Here is a 23,150-nt window from a genome sequence, read left to right on the forward strand (position 1 = left end):
ACACATTCCTGGGGTCAGATACATCACATGATCACACTGACAGAACCACAGGCACATAGACACAGGCAACAGAGCATGCACAATGTCGGCACTAGTACAGTGTATATCCATCTTTCGCAGCAATGCAGGCTGCTTTTCTCCCATGGAGACGACCGTAGAGATGCTGGATGTAGTCCTGTGGAACGGCTTGCCATGCCATTTCCACCTGGCGCCTCAGTTGGACCAGCGTTCGTGCTGGACGTGCAGACCGCGTGAGACGACGCTTCATCCAGTCCCAAACATGCTCAATGAGGGACAGATCCGGAGATCTTGCTGGCCAGGGTAGTTGACTTACACCTTCTAGAGCACGTTGGGTGGCACGGGACACATGCGGACGTGCATTGTCCTGTTGGAACAGCAAGTTCCCTTGCCGGTCTGGGAATGGTAGAACGATGGGTTCGATGACTGTTTGGATGTACCGTGCACTATTCAGTGTCCCCTCGACGATCACCAGTGGTGTACGGCCAGTGTAGGAGATCGCTCCCCACACCATGATGCCAGGTGTTGGCCCTGTGTGCCTCGGTCGTATGCAGTCCTGATTGTGGCGCTCACCTGCACGGCGCCAAACACGCATACGACCATCATTGGCACCAAGGCAGAAGCGACTCTCATCGCTGAAGACGACACGTCTCCATTCGTCCCTCCATTCACGCCTGTCGCGACACCACTGGAGGCGGACTGCACGATGTTGGGGCGTGAGCGGAAGACGGCCTAACGGTGTGCGGGACCGTAGCCCAGCTTCATGGAGACGGTTGCGAATGGTCCTCGTCAATACCCCAGGAGCAACAGTGTCCCTAATTTGCTGGGAAGTGGCGGTGCGGTCCCCTACGGCACTGCGTAGGATCCTAAGGTCTTGGCGTGCATCCGTGCGTCGCTGCGGTCCGGTCCCAGGTCGACGTGCACGTGCACCTTCCGCCGACCACTGGCGACAACATCGATGTACTGTGGAGACCTCACGCCCCACGTGTTGAGCAATTCGGCGGTACGTCCACCCGGCCTCCCGCATGCCCACAATACGGCCTCGCTCAAAGTCCGTCAACTGCACATACGGTTCACGTCCACGCTGTCGCGGCATGCTACCAGTGTTAAAGACTGCGATGGAGCTCCGTATGCCACGGCAAACTGGCCGACACTGACGGCGGCGGTGCACAAATGCTGCGCAGCTAGCGCCATTCGACGGCCAACACCGCGGTTCCTGGTGTGTCCGCTGTGCCGTGCGTGTGATCATTGCTTGTACAGCCCTCTCGCAGTGTCCGGAGCAAGTATGGTGGGTCTGACACACCGGTGTCAATGTGTTCTTTTTTCCATTTCCAGGAGTGTAGTTCAGGTATAAACATCGACCTCTCAAGCCAAGAATGAAAAGGTAGAGAAAGTGTATAAGGATATTGGTCGGTAATTCGGTTTGTAAAAGGAGACGACAGTCTAACACTTACGGGGTATTAGAACACATTAAAAAGGAAAGAAAGAGAAGAAGGAGCTCGGGATAATATGGGCTTGGTGGTAGGAATGTGAGAGGAGAAAGACTAATTGAGTTCTTCAACAAATTTCCGCTAGTAATAGCGAATACACTGTTCAAGAATCGCAAGAGGAAGATATGTACTTGGAAAAAGCTTAGAGACACCGGACGATTTCAACTGGTCTACATCCTGGTCAGACAGAGAGTACGAAATCTAATGCTGGATTGTATGGCGTACACAGGAGCTAATATAGACACAGATAACGATTTAGTAATGTTGAAAGTAGGTTGAAATTTAAGAGAATCGTTCGGGAGAAACCACTTGCAAAGAAGTGGTAAACTGAAATACCGAGAAATGATGAGATGCGTTTGAAGTTCTCTGAAGCTATAGATACTGATATGGTGAGTACCCCAGGAGCCAATTAGTTTGAAGAGGAATGGACATCTCTACGAACGGCAATCACAGAAGTTAGAAAGATAAGTGTAGGTACATGTAAGGTAACTGGGATCGACGAAAGAAGAAATTGCAAAAATACTCAGCGAAATTCAGGAATAAAGCGAAATATAAATTACTCAGGAATGATATAAATAAGAAGTGCAGGGAAACCAGGGCGAAACGGCTGCCGGGAAAATGTAAAGAAATCTAAAAAGAAATTGTGGCCTGAATGACAGATACAAATGGTTCAAATGGCTCGGAGCACTATGGGACTTAACAGCTATGGTCATCAGTCCCCTACAACGTAGAACTACTTAAACCTAACTAACCTAAGGACAGCACACAACACCCAGCCATCACGAGGCAGAGAAAATCCCTGACCCCGCCGGGAATCGAACCTGGGAACCCGAGCGTGGGAAGCGAGAACGCTACCGCACGACCACGAGATGCGGGCAATGACAGATACAGCAATAACTGACAACAAGGGCGGCAACATTAAGAAGGCAGTGGGAATTCCAGTGTTAACTGCAGAGGAAGGAGTGGAAGAAGTACGTTGAAGGTTTCTGCGAAGGGGAGAACTTGTCTGATGAGCGATTGAGGAAGTAGTGAGAGTAAATAACGAAGACATAGGGGGTCTAGTATTATAGCGAGAGTTTAATAGAACTTCGGAAGATTTGAGATCAAATTTGACAGAAGCGATAGATAATGTTTCTTCGGAATTTCTAAAATCAGTGGGGAACGTGGCTATCAAATGACTACCCACGTTGTTGCGTAGAACCTCTGATACTGGAGGCATACCGTCAAAGTTTCGGAAAATTGTCATTCACACAATTCCGCAGAGAGCAAGAGCAGATCATTGCGAGAACTATCGCACAACCAGTTTTTTCACTCATGCATCCAAGCCGTTGACGAGAATATTAAACAGAAGAATGGAAAAGAAGATTGGATACTTGTTAGATGGAGATAAAGACGCCAGAGAAGCAAAAATGGCTCTGAGCACTATAGGACTCAACTGCTGAGGTCATTAGTCCCCTAGAACTTAGAACTAGTGAAACCTAACTAACCTAAGGACATCACACACAACCATGCCCGAGGCAGGATTCGAACCTGCGACCGTAGCGGTCTCGCGGTTCCAGACTGCAGCGCCAGAACCGCGCGGCCACTTCGGCCGGCGCCAGAGAAGCAGTTCTGACGTTGCACTTGGTAATGGAAACAAGACTTCAGAAAAATCAAGACGCGTTCGGAGGATTAGTCGAGCAAGAAAAAGCTTTCAACAGAGTAAAATTGTGCAAGATGTTCGAAATTCTGAGAAATACACTATATGCTAGGACCAAGAGGGAACAATAAGACTGGAAGAGTAAGATAGAAGCGGTCAGATTAAAAAGGATGTAAGATACGGATATAGCATTTCATCTCTACTGATCCATCGATAAATCGAAGAAGTAATGATAGAAATAAAAGTTCAGGAGTGTGATTAAAATTCAGAGTGAAAGAATGTCAACGATAAGATTCGCTAATGACACTGGAAGTAGAAGCGTAGAAGAATTACAGGACCTGCTGAATGGTATGGACAATCTAATGACTGAGGAATCTAGCAAGAATAAACCGAAGAAAGACGAAAGTAATGAGAAGTAGCAGAAATTAGAAGAGGGAAAAAATTAGGATCAAAACTGGTGGCCACAAATTCTATTACCTTGGAAACACAATAACACATGATGAACGAAGGAAAGAGGATATAAAAAGCAGAACGGCACGGACAAGCGGGTACTCTTAGCCAAAAGAAGTCTACTAGTATCAAACATAGTCCTTAATATGATAATGAAATTTCTGAGGATTTACGTTTGGTCCACTGTATTGTATGATAATGAAACGTGGATTGTGGTAAACAGGAAAAGAAGTCAGTAGAAGCGTTTGAGATGTGATGCTACAGAAGGATGTCGAAAATTGGGTGGTCTCATAAAGTAAGGAATGAGGATGTTCTTCACAGAAAAGGCAAAGAACATAAAATATAGGAAACACTAACATGAGAAGGAGATGAAATGACAGTTCATGAGTTAAAACATAGGGGAATAACTTCAGTGGTTCTAGATGGAGCTGTAGAGGGTAAAAACTATAGGGGAAATCATCTGACAAATAATTAAGGACGTAGGGTGCATGTGCTGCTCTGAGATGAAGAAGTTATCGCAGGAGAAGAATTTGTGGCAGGCCGCACTAAACCCGCCAGAAGACTGATGACTCAAAAAGACCGACGCTGCAGAACACAGACAAATACTGTACATACAAAATGCTTTTACATGTTAATATTCGAATTTGACAATCAGACCGCAGCACGCGAAGTACATGGGAGAGACTTCCCGATATATTGTGAAACTTTTAATCGAGGCAGCACTCAGGAACAGTGTAATATCGGGTAATTCTTCCAAATAGGCGTTGTTGCACAGCAAGCAGACGTTCTGCAACGAAAAGCAATTACAAGTCAATACGGCAAATGGCGTCCTAGCATGGCAATTGTAAGGTGGCGTGGTCTCCTGACCTTCATTTCTTACATATTCCGATCTCACCATCGTATTCTGCGTATCAAGGCGTTTCATTCGAGCCCAAACTCGATAGGGTAGAGTCAATTTTACATATTTCCGTTTAATCGATATGCAAATCTAATAGCCGGCCGCGGTGGCCGAGCGTTCTTAGGCGCTCAGTCCGAACTGCGTGACTGCTACGGTCGCAGGTTCGAATCCTGCCTCGGGCATGGATGTGTGTGATGTCCTCAGGTTAGTTAGGTTTAAGTAGTTCTAAGTATAGGGAACTGGTGAATTCAGATGTTAAGTCCCATAGTGCTCAGAGCCACTCTTTCAGTTACCTTCTGTACTATACTGATTTTGTTTATAGTTCATAGAGCTGGGTTACTTGACTGTGAGACATCATGCGATAGTTAATTTCGTCCTTAGGTTTTGCACACTACTGTAAAAACAAGGAATATACAAACACACACACACACAAACACACGTGTGTGTGTGTGTGTGTGTGTGTGTGTGTGTGTGAGTGTGAGTGTGTGTGTTTTAGAGAGAGAGAGAGAGAGAAAGAGAGAGAGAGAGAGAGGGGGGGGAGGGGGCGGGGGGAGAGAAAGCAAGAAATGCACCTTTTCATTTTCGAATAAGCGCGCAGTTGTCATTCTACCATACAGACTAACCCCTACTTCGTCTGTCAGCAAAACGAGTATAGTCCACGTTTTAAGATGTTATGTCAAGTTTTTGCATCTTCCCTCTATTATTAGTTCAAATGGCTCTGAGCACTATGCGACTTAACTTCTGAGGTCATCAGTCGTCTAGGACTTAGAGCTAATTAAACCTAACTAACCTAAGGACATCACACACATCCATGCCCGAGGCAGGATTCTAACCTGCGACCGCAGCGGTCGCCCGGTTCTAGACTGTAGCGCCTAGAACCGCACGGCCACTCCGGCTATGTACAGGGTGGCTTTTCGATGTATATGAAAAACCAAAGAAAGCACAGAAATTAAAAATTTATATACAGTTTTTTTTTCAGGCATACCAATATTGACTGAACTATCGTTACTGCTCTGTAGTCCACAAACTAAAAGTGAGAAGAAAACGAAACTAAGTAATTAATGCGTAAATTGATCACTTTATACAGATTATATGGAACTGCTTCGTCTAAATGATCGCAAAATGCACGAAAATTTCAGTAGCCAAGCAAACTAAAGGGGGTAATACTAATAACTCTGACTATACGCTACTATTTCCGGGTTTCGGCAAGAGTGCTACTTAGTGAATGGCATCGAGCGAATGTGGGACACCTTTCCCTCTACGTATCGTTCGCATACTGTCAACAGAAACGACAGAGTCTCCCATGTTGCTGCTTCATACGACATTTACTCGTGGCTGAATACTCCAGCCAGAGACGGTTTCCGAAAGTCATTCTTATAAACAAAAAACCTTGAATACTAAATCAGAAACATTTCCTCGTGTTCTGGAATATTATGTTTATTTGTTCACGAAACAGCATTCGGCTTCTTACGTTATCGTCGAGTGAAATTTGAATGTCGCAAACATGAATAAAATGACATGCCACTTACACAGGTATTATTTATACGGAATATATTAAAATGACGACGTGTAGAGTGTCCACATATGAAAGTATTACTTTTTTATATCTCGCAGAAATAGTTACAACTAAAAAGCCGGCCGCTACGGTAACAGGTTCGAATCCTCCCTCGGGCATGAATGTGTGTGATATTCTTAGGTCAGTTAGGTTTAAGTAGTTCTAAGTTCTAGGGGACTGATGACCTCAGAAGTTAAGTCCCATAGTGCTCAGAATCATTTGAGCCATAACTAAAAAACTGGACCACTGCGAGAAGGACTCGTGCTTTGAGGGCTCCGTGGGAACTTAAGTACTTAAACGGATATTCATTAGAAAAATATATTATACTAGAGCTGACATGTCATTACATTTTCAAGCAATTAGGGTGCATAGATCCTGAGAAATCAGTACCCAGAACAACCACCTCTGGCCATAATAACGGCCTTGATACTCTTGGGCATACTAGGCTCTGAGCACTATGGGACTTAACATCTAAGGTCATCAGTCCCCTAGAACTTAGAGCTACTTAAACCTAACTAACCTAAGAACATCACACACATCCATGTCCGAAGCAGGATTCGAACCTGCGACCGAAGCGGTCGCGCGGTTCCAGACTGAATCGCCTAGAACCGCTCGGCTACAACGACCGACCGAGCAGCAGTGTCGCGATACGATAAACCGCAATCGCGATAGGCTACAATCCGACCTATATCAAAGTCGGAAACGTGATGGTACGCATTTCTCCTCCTTACACGAGGCATCACAACAACGTTTCACAAGGCAACGCCAGTCAACTGCTGTTTGTGTATGAGAAATCGGTTGGAAACTTTCCTCATGTCAGCACGTTGCAGGTGTCGCCACCGGCGGCAACCTTGTGTGAATGCTCTGAAAAGCTAATCATTTGCATATCACAGCATCTTCTTCCCGTTGGTTAAATTTCGCGTCTGTAGCACGTCATCTTCGTGGTGTAGAAATTTTAATGGTCAGTGGTGTATGTAGGCCTACATAGGTTTTGATAAATAAGTTTGCAAGTATAAAAACATATGACATAAATGGCCATGTTTTTGGATTGCATTGATTTAGAAGCTTAAATTTATGCACCGGTAAGGAACCGTAGACTTTAGCATTTGACGTAAATTTCAACGTCATATCTCTGCCTCTTCCTGAGAAAAAGGAGTCTTACCAGACGGACAGACAGACCGAAGACAAAATGATCCAATGAGGTGCTCGTTTTTACAGACAGAGGCACGGAACTGTTAAAAAGAACCATAAAGTTTTCATAGAGATACTTTTAACAACAGATGAACAATAATGTTTAACTTTCAATTTTAATACAGAATTTGAAACTAAAATAGAGTTTTTATTACAAGAATACTATATTTTATGAGTTATTAGTTCAAGACATTTGAGTGTATCTTAATTATATTTAGAAAAGCATTTTATATTGGTTCAAATGGCTCTGAGCACTATGGGACTTAACATCTATGGTCATCAGTCCCGTAGAACTTAGAACTACTTAAACCTAACTAACCTAAGGACATCACACAACACCCAGTCATCACGAGGCAGAGAAAATCCCTGACCCCGCCGGGAATCGAACCCGGGAACCCGGGCGCCGGAAGCGAGAACGCTACCGCACGACAGCATTTTATAGAAACAGTAGAAGCGTATCTACAGTTTTCAGTTTTGTATGGATGTATGTAATTGTGTTAATAAATGTGACAGAGACTGTGATTTTAACAAAGGTGCAAAACATTTTTAAATTTTTCAACTACGTACGAGAGGTAGTCATAAAGTTTTAACTAATATCTCGTAAAAATAAAGTTCAGTAATTAATTTTTTGTTGCTATGCAGATAGATGTTTGTAGTGCAGGAAATCACCGCACTCACCACAGCACGGCATTACGCCGCTAGAAGATCTAAAACAATATGGTGCAGCTCATCTTCGCTTTACGTATGATATTCGCAGAAGCGAATTCTTTGACATAGTCCGTGTTACGTATAGATATATTACCTATTAGTAACACATGAAAATTTCTGCCAGATCTAGACTTAGCCCGGGATTTCCAGCTTATCGCGAACTGCGGCCTTAACCATTTCGGCTATCCGTGCGAGCTCCCCGGACCCATCCAAAGCTCCATATGCCACACAGTATACATCCCCTAATGCTCGCAACATGATTTGAATTCCTGCCATAGGAGATTATGAGGAATGTTGTAAGTAGGCTGTTTATGTTTTTATATTGGTAACGTCTGTATGAAAATCACTGGCTGTGCTGTGTGCAGTCTGTGGCTGCTTGGCATTGTTGTAACATTCGCTATTGTAGTGTTGACAGTTGCATGTGAACAGCGCGTAGCGTTGCGCAGTTGGAGGTGAGCCGCCAGCAGTGGTGGACGTAGGGAGAGAGATGGCGGAGTTTTGAGAGCGGATGATGTGGACGTGTGTTCAAAATGGCTCAAATGGCTCTGAGCACTATGGGACTTAAGTCCCCTAGAACTTAGAATTACTTAAACCTAACTAACCTAAGGACAGCACACACATCCATGCCCGAGGCAGGATTCGAAGCTAAACCTAACTAACCTAAGGACAGCACACACATCCATGCCCGAGGCAGGATTCGAAGCTGCGACCGTAGCGGTCACGCGGTTCCAGACTGAAGCGCCTAGAACTGCACGGCCACACCGGCCGGCGTGGACGTGTGTCCATCAGAGAGAGTAAATTTGTAAGATTGGATGTCATGAACTGATATATATATTATGACTTTTGAACACTATTAAGGTAAATACATTGTTTGTTCTCTATCAAAATCTTTCATTTGCTAACTGTGCCTATCAGTAGTTAGTGACTTCAGTAGTTAGAATCTTTTATTCAGCTGGCAGTATTGGCGCTCGCTGTATTGCAGTAGTTCGAGTAACGAAGATTTTTGTGAGGTAAGTGATTCATGAAAGGTATAGGTTATTGTTAGTCAGGGCCATTCTTTTGTAGGTGTTGTGTACATAGTTCCGCGTAGTCAGCGCGTACACAACTTTCCCATTAGAGCGCGCCCCACTAAGCACAGCGCAGGTGTAGCGCTCCTCTGTCTCCGCACTACGAGATGGCGCTGCCTTAGGGAAGGACCAAATTCTGCTTCCGCCGATCTGCGTATTAATATGTAACGCAGCCAATGAGATTGCTTCTAATGTAGAACCTTTTCTCCTCGCAGATCGCACTCGCACAGTGATACCTGAATGCGCGAGGTATTATAAAGAGTGTATAGACCTCCGATTAGTCAGTCTGCATTTGTCTGCACCAGTCTGTACGAGTCTGCATTAGTCTGTACCAGCCTATATTCAAGTTTCAGTCTGCGCCTAATAAGATTACCATATTCCTGTACATAGCCATGAAGATAAATGTACAGACACTTGGTCAAATATCAGAGATATGTGAGAATAAGATTAACGTAACAAGGCAGAAGGAACTTCAGATTGTCAATTGTAAATAGCATCCAGAATCAAGTTAAGTAATTTTATGCTTGTTATTATTTTAATAAATGTGTGTGAAAATTAATTAAGTTCTGTTTAAAGTTGGTCACTGACAATCTGCTACTCTAAGAGTGCAAGTCGCATTTCTATCGTCTGACCTAACGGCAGAAGATAAACACACCACGATAAGACCACAAGACATATTGCTGACACTCGCCTACTTCGTTATAGCGACAAGTCAAATAATCTGATGGTGTGTGTACTGAAGGTCTTACAGTACACACACCACAGTAGGGATTATTGAAAGTCAGATTGCGTTGCGCTAAAAAATTGTGTGCCTCTCTGCAGCCATCTATGGAACTGTGAAGCAGGGATTTCAAGGTTTACTAGGATCACACAAACAAAATTAAACCCGTAAGTTTTTTGTGGTTATAATCGAAACCACCTCTCGTAATCCAGTGACGGTAGTAATAACGACGCTGGTGATGGTTCTCACTAAAATAAAAAAAAAATAAATAAAAATCGTCTTTTACCGATCGCGCCGGCGGTGGAGGTGCGACGCAGCGCTACAACTCACCGCTCTTGGGAAAGCTGACGATCCAGTGGTCATCAGTGTGGACGGTCATGTCCAGAATGCGGTCGCCAAATTCCGTGTAGTACTTGGGGAGGACGGCGCCACACGGTTCCGCCCGAACGTAGCCGCCGCGGAACTGCGAGGTGAAGTCTCTGGCGGCGATGCGGCCGAACTCACCCTCCAGCTCAGAATATCGCAGGCGCGTCATGTCGTCGTCGTCTGGTCGCCACACGTACCGGACGGAAGGCGCAGCGACAATGCAGAGCCTCGCCGGCCGGGGGCCCATTTGGTTGCGCGCGGTCTTTGCTGACCTTGATCCGCTCGACAAGACCGCTGTGCAGCCTTCTCCACGGTACCGTAACTGTCACCCCAGCCTGCGCACCTCTGTTCACTTACGTCACTGAGTCACCGCTCCACAAACAGTGATTCGCTGTTTTACGTTTAATTTCGTTGGATACCCGGCTTCGTAGCGGTTTCAGGCACTGTCGTTAGCGACGCCAGGTATCGGCAGCGACATTGATACACTTAGGGCCGATTTAAGGCCAGGAGACGCAAGCTGCCATTTGGAACGTCCAGCTGAGAAGGACGCCAAGAGGCGCGTAAGTGAAGAACTTTCAGGGTGATAATCATTGAATTATATGAAATAATATGTAAGTCTGCAGGCTTTCGTGGCCGTTGTCACTGAAGTTAAAATCTTCTGGGTTATTAGGGCGCGTCATGTTTCTTCTAAAACGATCGACGTTTCGACCCCTCTGCTGGGATCTTCCTCAGGATCTTCTGGTGTCCACTACTGCTAGAAAACTGTCAGAGACGAGGTCGCGTCCTCTTATAAAGGGGGAGTTTTAACGCGTTCGTGTTGGAGAAGTGATAGTATTAGAGAAGGGTTATTGGTTGAAATGCCTGCTACCGCTATTGGTTGGTCGTCATTAGTGGCTAGATTCGAAACGGACAGAGCTAGAGAGGGGGAATGTTTACCCAAAATATTATTGTCCACCGAGGTGACTTGCAGCGCGTTGTTTATGCCGCTCACACACCGCGGCCGCGTATTTACTTCCTTGATGGCAGGGAGCCACGATGCCGGAAGCCTATAGCGGTCCTCTCTATTGAAATTAGATGCATTCTTAGAAATGTCAACCGCTTCTCGGATCTTTGTTCTATAAATGTTTGTTTCTTTAGTCAGTACAAGTGTGAATAGTGCCTTTCTATTCAATGACGATGGGCGGCCAATGGTACCCACAGGAGATGAGCTACCAACGCCCCTTCTTCTTCATCAGAGCGGGAATATTAGTAAATGACTATGGCCCACCAATGGTAGCCATATGAATTTTAACCAATACTATCACTTCTCCAACACGAACGCGTGACAACTTCCCCTTTATAAGAGGGCGCGACACTCGTCTCTGACAGTGTTCTAGCAGTAGTGGACACCAGAAGATCCTGAGGAACATCCCAGCAGAGGCGTCGAAACGTCGATCATTTTAGAAGAAATATGACGCGGCCTAATAACCCAGAAAATTTTAACTTTATATGAAATAAAATATTCATAACTTCTAAACGGTTTGCGTTAGAACGTTCAAACTGCACGGTTGGTAGCGGCGCATGATGGAAATCAGTATGCATTGTATTGTTTCGTTCAGCGACGATGTCCGCTTTCATTTGGATGGGTTCATCAACAAGCAAAATTGGCGGATTTGTGGGACTAACAATCCGCTTTTCGCTATCGAGAAGTCTCTTCACCCTCAACAGGGGACTGTGTGGTGTGCAATGTCCAGACACGGAATAATCGTTGCGATATTCCTTGGTGGCACTGTGACTACCGAACGGTATATGGTTTTCGAAAATGATTTCATCCCTATTATCCAAAATGACCCTGCTCTCGACAACATGTGACTGATGAAAGACGGAGCTCGACCCCAACGAAGCAGGAGAGTGTTTGATGGAGCACTCTGAGGACCGCATTCTGGCTCTGGGGTACCCAGAGGCAACTGGCATGGGTCTCGATGAGCCGCCATATTCTCCGGATCTGAACACATGCGACTCCTTTTTGTGGGGCTTTATTAAAGACGAGGCGTACAGCAATAACCCCAGAATCATTGCTGAGCTGAAAACAGCCATTCAGGAGGTCATCGACAGCATCGATGTTCCGACACATGAGCGGATCAAGCAGAATTTCGCTATTCGTCTGCGCCACATCATCGCCAATGATGACAGGCATATTGAACCTGTAACAACCTAAATCCGAATATCTGTAGTGACGTTTAGATATTGAATAAAGTGTGTGCACCCCGTAGTTTGTAACTAATTTACGTTTTTTTTCACATAGCTCAATAATTGTCACCCTGTATACAATGTCATTCCGTGATGATTTATAGATATCAGTGGTGTCTGCTCTGTCGGACATGACCGACAGAACAGACATGACTCATATTTATAATTCTACCGGTACGACTGCAGTTTGATGAAAAAGTTTCAGTGCGGATCCACAACCAAACAACGTCTGAACTCCTGGGAATTAGGGTGTGACGGAAAGCGTGTCCCCATGACCGAGGCATTGCGCTAATACACTACTGGCCATTAAAAATGCTACACCACGAAGATGACGTGCTACAGACGCAAAATTTAACCGACAGGAAGAATATGCTGTGATATGCAAATGATTAGCTTTTCAGAGCATTCACACAAGGCTGGCGCCGGTGGCGACACCTACAACGTGCTGACATGAGGAAAGTTACCAACCGATTTCTCATACACAAACAGCAGTTGACCGGCGTTGCCTGGTGAAACGTTGTTGTGATGCCTCGTGTAAGGAGGAGAAATGCGTACCATCACGTTTCCGACTTTGATAAAGGTCTGATTGTAGCCTATCGCGATTGCTGTTTATTGTATCGCGACGTTGCTGCTCGCGTTGGTCGAGATCCAATGACTGTTATCTGAATATGAAATCGGTGGGTTCAGGAGGGTAATAGGAAACGCCATGCTGGATCAGAACGGCCTCGTATCACTAGCAGTCGAGATGAAAGGCATCTTATCCACATGGCTGTAACGGATCGTGCAGCCACGTCTCGATCCCTGGGTCAAAAGATGGGGACGTTTGCAAGACAACAACCATCTGCACGAACAGTTCGACGACGTTTGCAGCAGCATAGACTATCAGCTCGGAGACCATGGCTGCGGTTACCCTTGACGCTGCATCACAGACAGGAGCGGCTGCGATGCTATGCCCCACGACGAACCTGCGTGCACGAATGGCAACACGTCATTTTGTCAGATGATTCCAGGTTCTGTTTACAGCATCATGATGGTCGCATCCGTGTTTGGCGACATCGCGGTGGGTAAACGCACATTTGAAGCGTGTATTCGTCATCGCCATACTGGCGGTATCACCCGGCGTGACGGTATGGGGTGCCATTGGTTACACGTCTCGGTCATCTCTTGTTCGCATTGACGGCACTTTGAAGAGTGGACGTTACATTTCAGATGTGTTACGACCCGTGGCTCTACCCTCATTCTATCCCTGCGAAACCCTACATTTCAGCAGGATAATGCACGACCGCATGTTGCAGGTCCTGTACGGGCCTTTCTGGATACAGAAAATGTTCGACTGCTGCCCTGCCCTGTGTAAGCTTAGGGACTGATGACGTTAGCAGTTAAGTCCCATAAGATTACGCACACATTTGAGCATTTTTTGATAATAAAACGTCAAAAGCAATAAAGCTATTTTGCCAGTACAGAAAAACCAGTTCCACAATTTTTGCTACATCTGAGCCACAAACGCCAAGAATCTTCAAAAAATTCCCTTTTGAAGCAAAAGTAACTACATTTTCAAGAAATTTCATATATTTGAACGTCGAGTCGAGTATAAGAATTTGCGAATCATTAGACTCCATACAGAATTGTTGAGTTTCAAGAAAAGTGACTGTCATAATAAGAATAGACAACAGAAATAAATGCTTCTCATCCATTAAATATGTGTTTACATTCTCTTGCTTTCAGCGGAGCGACAGTTATACACATATTCGAAACGTGAATAAGTTGTTGCTTATGTCACTGAATCAGTGAGATTCGGCTGTTTTTAGATTTGCTTGACGATCATTCATGGTCCCTGATAATTTACTGACGTTTGAAAGGAAAAAAATGTATCTAGTCCGTTAGTTAAGTAGAAAAATAATTAAAAGCCAACATCTTACGGCTGGCTTTCTCATCGCTAGGGGCATAGTGCCGTTCCAACTGTTAGACGGTTAGCAACTTTCACAGCAGTGAATGTCACGACTGTATATATCAGACTGTGGCGGTACGTGTTACAAATTACTGTACACCCGTACATGTTGAAGGAGTTGTTGCACGTGTCGTTCCCACATCTGGAGGCAATACTCCAGTGGCCTCTCCAGTGACTAATGAGTGATTTCAAACGCCCTCGGATCTTCTCGTAAATGCTGACGAACTGCTGTGCAGTTGGCTGCGCCAGTCCTTCTACCGCATAAGCTTGAGCACTGTACACTTTACTTCTGAGATGACCCCAGACGGAAAAATCCAGGGACTCGAGGTCAGGTGACGTTGGGGACCAACGTCCAGTCTGTGTTCTACCAATCCATCTTGGACCATCCTAGAGCTTTAGATGTAATCTCAGGTCAGCAGCAAAATGTGCCTGAGCCCCACATTCCGCAACGATACTCAAGGTACGGCAGGTCGTGGGTAAAACTTGAGTTCAATTAGGTGGGGACTTCCATATACAGGGGCTGGACAAAAACATGGAAACTCCGAGACAAATGCATAGTTGAACATGAACGCAATTGATAGCCAAGTTTGCTACTTCAGCTGTGGTTTTTTTTGCAGCTACATCTACATGGATACTCTGCAAGTCACAATTAAGTGCCTCTCAGAGGGTTCATCGAACCACCTTCACAGTTCTCTATTATTCCAATCTCGTTGAGCGCACGGAAAGAACGAACACCTATATCTTTCCGTACGAGCTTTGATTTATTTTATCGGGTGATCGTTCCTCCCTATGTAGGTAGGTGTCAACAAAATATTTTCGCATACGGAGGAGAAAGTTGGTGGTTGGAATTTCGTGAGAAGATTCCGTCGCAACGAAAAACGCCTTTCTTTTAATGATGTCCACCTCAAATCCTCTATCGTTTCTGTGACACTCTCTCCCATATTTCACTATTTCACGATAATACAAAACGTGCTGCCTTTCTCTGAACTTTTTCGGTGTACTCTGACAGTCCTATCTGGTAAGGATCCCACACCGCGTAGCAATATTCTAGAAGAGGACGGACAAGCGTAGTGTAGGCAGTCTCCTTAGTAGGTCTGTTACATTTTCTAAGCGTCCTGCCAATAAAACGCAGTCTTTGGTTAGCCTTCCCTACAACATTTTCTGTGTGTTTCTTCCAATTTAAGGTGTTCGTAATTGTAATTTCTAGGTATTTAGTTGAATTTACAACTTTTAGATTAGACTGATTTATCGTGTAACAGAAGTTTAACGAGTTCCTTTCAGCACTCACGTGGATGACCTCACACTTTTCGTTATCTAGGGTCAACTGCCGCTTTTCGCACCATTCCGATAACTTTTCTTAATCGTTTTGCAGTTTGTTTTGGTCTTCTGATGACTTTATTGGTCGATAAACGACAGCGTCTTCTGCAAACAACCGAAGACGGCTGCTCAGATTGTCTCCCAAATCGTTTATAAGGTAAGGAACTGCAAAAGGTCCTATATCACTACCTTGGGGAACGCCAGAAACCACTTCTGTTTCACTCGATGACTTTCCGTCAATTACTACGAACTGTGACCTCTCTGACAGGAAATCACAGATCCAGTCACGTAACTGAGACGATATTCCACAAGCAAGCAAATTTCACTACGAGCCGCTTGTGTGGTACCGTGTCAAAAACCTTCCGGAAATCCAGAAATACGGATTAGATCTGAAAAATCCCTTGCCAATAGCACTCAACACTTCATGTGAATAAAGAGCTAGTTGCGTTTCACAGGAACGATATTTTCTAAACCCATGTTGACTGTGTGTCAATAAATCGTTTTCTTCGAGGTAATTCATAATGTTCGAACACAATATATGTTCCAGGATCCTGCTGCATATCGACGTTAACGATATGGGCCTGTAATTTAGTGGATTACTCCTACTACCTTTCTTGAATATTGGTGTGACCTGTGCACGTTTGCAGTATTTGGGTACGGATCTTTCGTCGAGCGAACGGTTGTATATGTTTGTTAAGTACGGAGCTAATGCATCAGTATACTGAGAAAGGAACCTAACTAGTATACAATCTGGACCAGAAGGCTTGCTTTTATTAAGTGATTTAAGTTGCTTCATTACTCCGAGGATATTTACTTCTACGTTACTCATGTTGGCAGGTGTTCTCGATTCGAATTATGGTATATTTACTTCGTCTTCTTTTGTGAAGGCATTCCGGAAGGCTGTGTTTAGTTACTCTGCTTTGACAGCACTGTCTTTGATAGGATCTCCATTGCTATCGCGCAGAGTTGGCATTGATTGTTTCTTGCCACTAACATACACTCCTGGAAATGGAAAAAAGAACACATTGACACCGGTGTGTCAGACCCACCATACTTGCTCCAGACACTGCGAGAGGGCTGTACAAGCAATGATCACACGCACGGCACAGCGGACACACCAGGAACCGCGGTGTTGGCCGTCGAATGGCGCTAGCTGCGCAGCATTTGTGCACCGCCGCCGTCAGTGTCAGCCAGTTTGCCGTGGCATACGGAGCTCCATCGCAGTCTTCAACACTGGTAGCATGCCGCGACAGCGTGGACGTGAACCGTATGTGCAGTTGACGGACTTTGAGCGAGGGCGTATAGTGGGCATGCGGGAGGCCGGGTGGACGTACCGCCGAATTGCTCAACACGTGGGGCGTGAGGTCTCCACAGTACATCGATGTTGTCGCCAGTGGTCGCCGGAAGGTGCACGTGCCCGTCGACCTGGGACCGGACCGCAGCGACGCACGGATGCACGCCAAGACCGTAGGATCCTACGCAGTGCCGTAGGGGACCGCACCGCCACTTCCCAGCAAATTAGGGACACTATTGCTCCTGGGGTATCGGCGAGGACCATTCGCAACCGTCTCCATGAAGCTGGGCTACGGTCCCGCACACCGTTAGGCCGTCTTCCGCTCACGCCCCAACATCGTGCAGCCCGCCTCCAGTGGTGTCGCGACAGGCGTGAATGGAGGGACGAATGGAGACGTGTCGTCTTCAGCGATGAGAGTCGCTTCTGCCTTGGTGCCAACGATGGTCGTATGCGTGTTTGGCGCCGTGCAGGTGAGCGCCACAATCAGGACTGCATACGACCGAGGCACACAGGGCCAACACCCGGCATCATGGTGTGGGGAGCGATCTCCTACACTGGCCGTATAGCACTGGTGATCGTCGAGGGGACACTGAATAGTGTACGGTACATCCAAACCGTCATCGAACCCATCGTTCTACCATTCCTAGACCGGCAAGGGAACTTGCTGTTCCAACAGGACAATGCACGTCCGCATGTATCCCGTGCCACCCAACGTGCTCTAGAAGGTGTAAGTCAACTACCCTGGCCAGCAAGATCTCCAGATCTGTCCCCCATTGAGCATGTTTGGGACTGGATGAAGCGTCGTCTCACGCAGTCTGCACGTCCAGCACGAACGCTGGCCCAACTGAGGCGCCAGGTGGAAATGGCATGGCAAGCCGTTCCACAGGACTACATCCAGCATCTCTACGATCGTCTCCATGGGAGAATAGCAGCCTGCATTGCTGCGAAAGGTGGATATACACTGAACTAGTGCCGACATTGTGCATGCTCTGTTGCCTGTGTCTATGTGCCTGTGGTTCTGTCAGTGTGATCATGTGATGTATCTGACCCCAGGAATGTGTCAATAAAGTTTTCCCTTCCTGGGACAATGAATTCACGGTGTTCTTATTTCAATTTCCAGGAGTGTATTTGACATACGACCAGAATGTCATTGGATTTTATGCCAGGTTTCGAGACATAAACGGCACCTGTGGAATGTCCTAAATACGTTACAAGTGGCAGTCGTGGTAAGAGCAGTGCTCCGTTGTGAGTGCATCACATCAGAGCTAAATGAATTCGGACGTGGGCAGATCGTTGGTTCTCATATGGTGCGTGCTCCCGTAACCAAGCGAGCCGAAGTCTTCGGTGTTTCAAGAGGCACCCTCTCGAAGATTTACATCTCCTACAAGGAAAAAGTATCATCCGCTAAGTCTCAATGCTGACGAAAGTTTGTTGAATGATCGTGACAGTAGGTCATTGAAGAGGACTGTGACGGAAAATAAGAGGACCACAGCTGCAAAAGTCGCTGCAGCACTGAGTGTCGCACTCGCGAACCCTGTCAGAAGCAAAATCCCACGAAGGGAGCTCCATAAGCTGGGAATTGCAGGGTGGGCTGCAACTCCAAAACCACTCATCAGTAATGCAGTTGCACGTAACAGGAAAAGGTGGTGACGAAGCCACAAAACCTGTATTATGAAGCAATGGAAAGAAACTAATTTGGTAGGATGAGCCTTGTTGCACACTGTTTCCGACATCTGGCCGAGTGTATGTGCCAACACTGAAATATGGCGGGTGTTTCGTGATGATTTGGGAGTCATATCGTGGTATTCCATGTTCATTTTTACCTTAAAAATGGCTCTAAGCACTAAGAGACTTCACATCTGAGGTCCCCTAGACTTAGAAGTACTTAAACCTAACTAACCTAAGGACATCACACACATCCATGCCCGAGGCAGGAGGTCGAGGCTGCGACCGTAGCAGCAGCGCGGTTCCATACTGAAGCGCCTAGAACCGCTCGGCCACAACGGCCGGCTCATTTTTACCAGAACTTTGCACTATTTAGGGATAAGGAGGGTATAACATTCCATTGGAAACAATACAGCCCCCAGGCTGTGGCTAAGCCATATCTCCGCAATATCCTTTCTTTCAGGAGTGCTAGTTCTGCATGTTTCGCAGGAGAGCTTCTGTAAAGTTTGGAAGATAGGAGACGAGGTCTGTTGGAATTAAAGCTGTGAGGAGGGGGCGTGAGTCGTGCTTGGGTAGCTCAGTCGGTAGAGCGCTTGCCCGCGAAAGGCAAAGGTCCCGAGTTCGAGTTTCGGTCCGGCACACAGTTTTAATCTGCCAGGAAGTTTCAATACGGGACTTGTATTTACCCATTTCGAAATGACTGGAAGCCCTTTCGAATGCCAACGTGTTTCCTACACAGTATTAGGTATTGTAATTGCTGCCAAAGTTTATGCGACCATTTTGGTTGGCCTGGACCATCCAGTTGTTCCCCAATGCTGATACAGTGTTCCGACGTGACAGAACCCCTTTTCACACAGATTACATTGGTTGGGTTGTTTGGGGGAAGAGACTAAACAGCGAGGTCATCGGTCTTATCGAATTAGGGAAAGACGGGGGAGGAAGTCGGCCGTGCCCATTCAAAGGAACCATCCCGGCATTTGCCTGGAGCGATTTAGGGAAATCACGGAAAACCTAAATCAGGATGGCCGGACGCGGGATTCAACCGTCGTCCTCCCGAATGCGAGTCCCTTGTGCACAGATTGCATTGTCCAGGGCTGATTTGTGAGCACAAGTATGAATTGTCGCATTTCCTCTAACCAGCACGGCCACCAGATTTCAATGTTATTAAACCTTTGTAGTCTACTTAGAAGAGAATGGTGGCTGATCGGTATCCACCAGCATCATTGTTACCTGAACGTCCCCCTATTTAGCGGGAGGTAGAGTATAACATTCCATTGAAAACAATACAGGACTTGTATTTACCCATTGCTAGACGACTGGAAGCTCTTTCGAATGCCAACTTTTTTCCTAGACAGTATTACATATTTTAATGTACTGTGTTTTTGTATTTATCCAACTCCCGTCTGACTCATACACCGCGAAGAAAATGGCTGTTGAAAGCGTGGGAAGAAAACCATTTTTTTCATAACGTGGAGCCACAGTAATAGTATATTTCTTTAAAGTCAGTACCGCCATTAGACTGTGTTTTATTTGCAGTGTTACATTTACACGATCATGATTTCGGCTTCAAAGTGCCATTATCGAGTGTCTTAATGTTATACAGTGCCAAAGATGGCATACTGTCGTATTTAAAATACACTATTAGCCAACTGTCATTCAGTCAAGATTGTATAATCGGTGATAAAACAAATCAGTAGGCTTTTACCAGAAATACTGATCATTAGACAATGTGTCTAATAGTGTATTTTAAATACGACAGTATGCCATCTTAGGCACTGTATAACATTAAAACACTTGATAATGGCACTTTGAAGCCGAAATCATGATTGTGTAAATGTAACAGTGCAAATAAAAATCAGTCTAGTGGCGGTACTGACTTTAAAGGAAGAAAACCAATTCCGACACTAGGTGACTGAAGAACCCCTCGAGGCCTCTCAGCTAACAACGCCATTCAACCCTTTCTTTCTTGGCTGTTGCTTATATCTACGAGTGCCTACCAGAGAGTCTTCGAAGCTTTCTGAGTGCGCGTGCAAACCTTCAGGTTCCATCGACAAATAGCATAGTTGCAACAAGGTATTAAAACAGCGTCTGCAAGTGAAGCACTTTACAAAAAACAAAAAAACAAAAAAAAAATGGTTCAAATGGCTCTGAGCACTATGGGACTTAACATCTATGGTCATCAGTTCCCTAGAACTTAGAACTACTTAAACCTAACTAACCTGAGGACAGCACACAACACCCAGCCATCACGAGGCAGAGAAAATCCCTGACCCCGCCGGGAATCGAACCCGGGAACCCGGGCGTGGGAAGCGAGAACGCTACCGCACGACCACGAGATGCGGGCGAAGCACTTTACAAACAGCATATTGTCACAGCGGAAAAATAAACTGTGGGGAATATTCACAAACGTTTGAGTTAAATCTGCAGTCGTCAGGAACGCAGTTGTTCGAAGGACACAGAGGATGACACTATCAGTTGTTCGGTCGAGTTTCATGATTTGCTGCGAACGGGGAAATTATCCATAGCTGTCGCACAAGACACGGTGCAGCGCGCTGATGTTCTCATTCGCCAGGATCGACATATTACGATTTGGCAGTTGGCATAATAACAACCTAGGTGGTTTTCTTTATTCGACCTGATAATGCTCGTCCACATATGAGTCAGAGAACTTCTGATCGCCTTAAGAAATAGGATTGGACAGAGTTACCCTATCTGCCCTATTATAGCTCTGACCTAGTTCCCTCTGACTTCTATTCGTTTGGGTCATTATGGGATAGTGTTTGTGGAAGATATTTTGAGAACGACGAGGAAGTGCTTCGTGCAGTGAAGAAATGGCCACGTGACTGGAACAAGGAGGAATACCTAAGGGCACACACGACCTTGTGTCTCGCTGGAAGATGGCTATAGGACTAGAGCAGGATCTTGTAGAAAAAGAGGGAGTGTAGAGAAAAGCCATTCTTTCATGTGTGTTTTTGCATTACGTGGAATACATAACTGTAGAAGAAAAAATGTATGTCATCACTTTCAGAGTGTAGAGTGTAATGGTCGCCTGGTCGTAGATATTGCTAATTGCTATAATCGCACTATTTCACTCCCATTTACGGAGCTTGTTAGCACTTGATGTTAGGTTGGCGCCATTACAATGCATTGTAGTAATCACTGCTGCTTGCTGGATCGCTGCTGTGTCTCGATGTTGATGCTGGCTCTAAATCTGGTTGTCTAGGGTTAAAAACATGAGGTCCCGTGTTTTGTTTTATGTGCTTTTGATGATAAAGGATGAACGACACCAACAAATATGTAAACTTCAAATATTTATTTCTCTGGTGGCCATCTTAATTCCACTGTCCACCAAAGACTATGACACAGCACAACTTCCTTTACATGTTCTTTGCATTGTTTATCCACCTCAAACAATAACATACAAACACACTGTACCAAAGTGACATTCCGACTGCCTTTTTGACCCTTCTTGCTGCTCGTATTTATAACATTGTCAAAGAACTACTAAAAAGAGATATAGTTTACAAGTCACATGTACATCTGTTATCATAATTTGTGCAGAAAAGTTATTAATTTGCATCGAGTGACATAATTTAACATGTTATTAAAATGACAGACAGATTTGTTGAATTGACAGAATAATTCTTTGTTACAAAAAGTCCGTTTTCTAGAAGTTTGTCAATTGACTTCTCTAATTTGCATAAATAAGTAATTAACATGAATTATTAAGAAATACATTGGTTTTCGTCTAAAACAGGATTGATTTCGTGAATACTAAGTGAAACCGGTCCTAGTGAACAAATAGGTTTCACTGGGTGATTTTTATTTAAGGAGATCCAAAATACCTAAGTTGTACACTATTTTTCGTACTTCATATCAATTATTTAAGATGAACTCAGTGTTTTTACATGATGACATTTGCTGTATCAGTGATCAAGTGATATTAACTTTTGTGTGGGTTAGTTATTCAGTATAATTTAATGGGTTGACTGTTTAAGGAGACATGTTACGCAATCATTGTTAACGTACACAATAACTTTTCTATAATCATAAATACTCGTTAAACTGGTTGAATTTGGAGGCTATTGCATACTTCGGTACAGTAAAGCCTTTAATATGTTCCGTTACAATACCCCCCTCGGGTAATATCATTTACAGAATGTTAATGATATTAGCCGACTAGGACAAATGTGTCAAATGGTTAAAATTTGGAAAAGTACTACTTTAATAAAAAATTTTTTTGTTTTTTTTTTTCTATGCATAATGTGAATGTATGCAATGACTGTTACACCGTTCCAAAATGACTTTTTACCGCAAATATTTTAGTTGTGTTGTTTCAAATGCACTTTGAGTTATGTCATTCAGTATGATAGCATAATAAAAATAATTAGTAATATATGAAAGTAAAAAAAATGTTAATCTTTGCTCCCAGTGAGCCACATGGAAAATGATTAAAAACAGACACAAATATATCACATGCGATTTTAAGATATATCAAAAATATATGTAAATTATTTCAAAGTCAGTTCTCATTGAGTCACAGATTAATCAAGATAATAGAAGGAACATAATTATATTACATAGATGGACAGGT

General features: G+C 44.8%; 1 protein-coding gene across 2 annotated transcripts in view; it reads right to left on the minus strand.

The window, feature by feature from the left end:
* Nucleotides 1-23,150, minus strand: part of LOC126175816 (luciferin sulfotransferase-like) — a 175,057-nt gene that overhangs the window by 58,719 nt on the left and 93,188 nt on the right. The window contains exon 1 of one of the 2 annotated variants that reach the window (XM_049922806.1): nucleotides 10,068-10,380. The exons of the other annotated variant lie outside the window; for it this stretch is intronic. Within the exon in view, the coding sequence (XP_049778763.1) occupies nucleotides 10,068-10,350 (283 nt within the window). The 5' untranslated portion in view covers nucleotides 10,351-10,380. Of the gene's footprint in view, nucleotides 1-10,067; nucleotides 10,381-23,150 lie in introns of those variants that run through there. 2 annotated transcript variants of the gene reach the window in all.

The sequence above is a fragment of the Schistocerca cancellata genome, chromosome 3 (genome assembly GCF_023864275.1).
Source record: "Schistocerca cancellata isolate TAMUIC-IGC-003103 chromosome 3, iqSchCanc2.1, whole genome shotgun sequence".
Classification (NCBI taxonomy): Eukaryota; Metazoa; Arthropoda; class Insecta; order Orthoptera; family Acrididae; genus Schistocerca; species Schistocerca cancellata.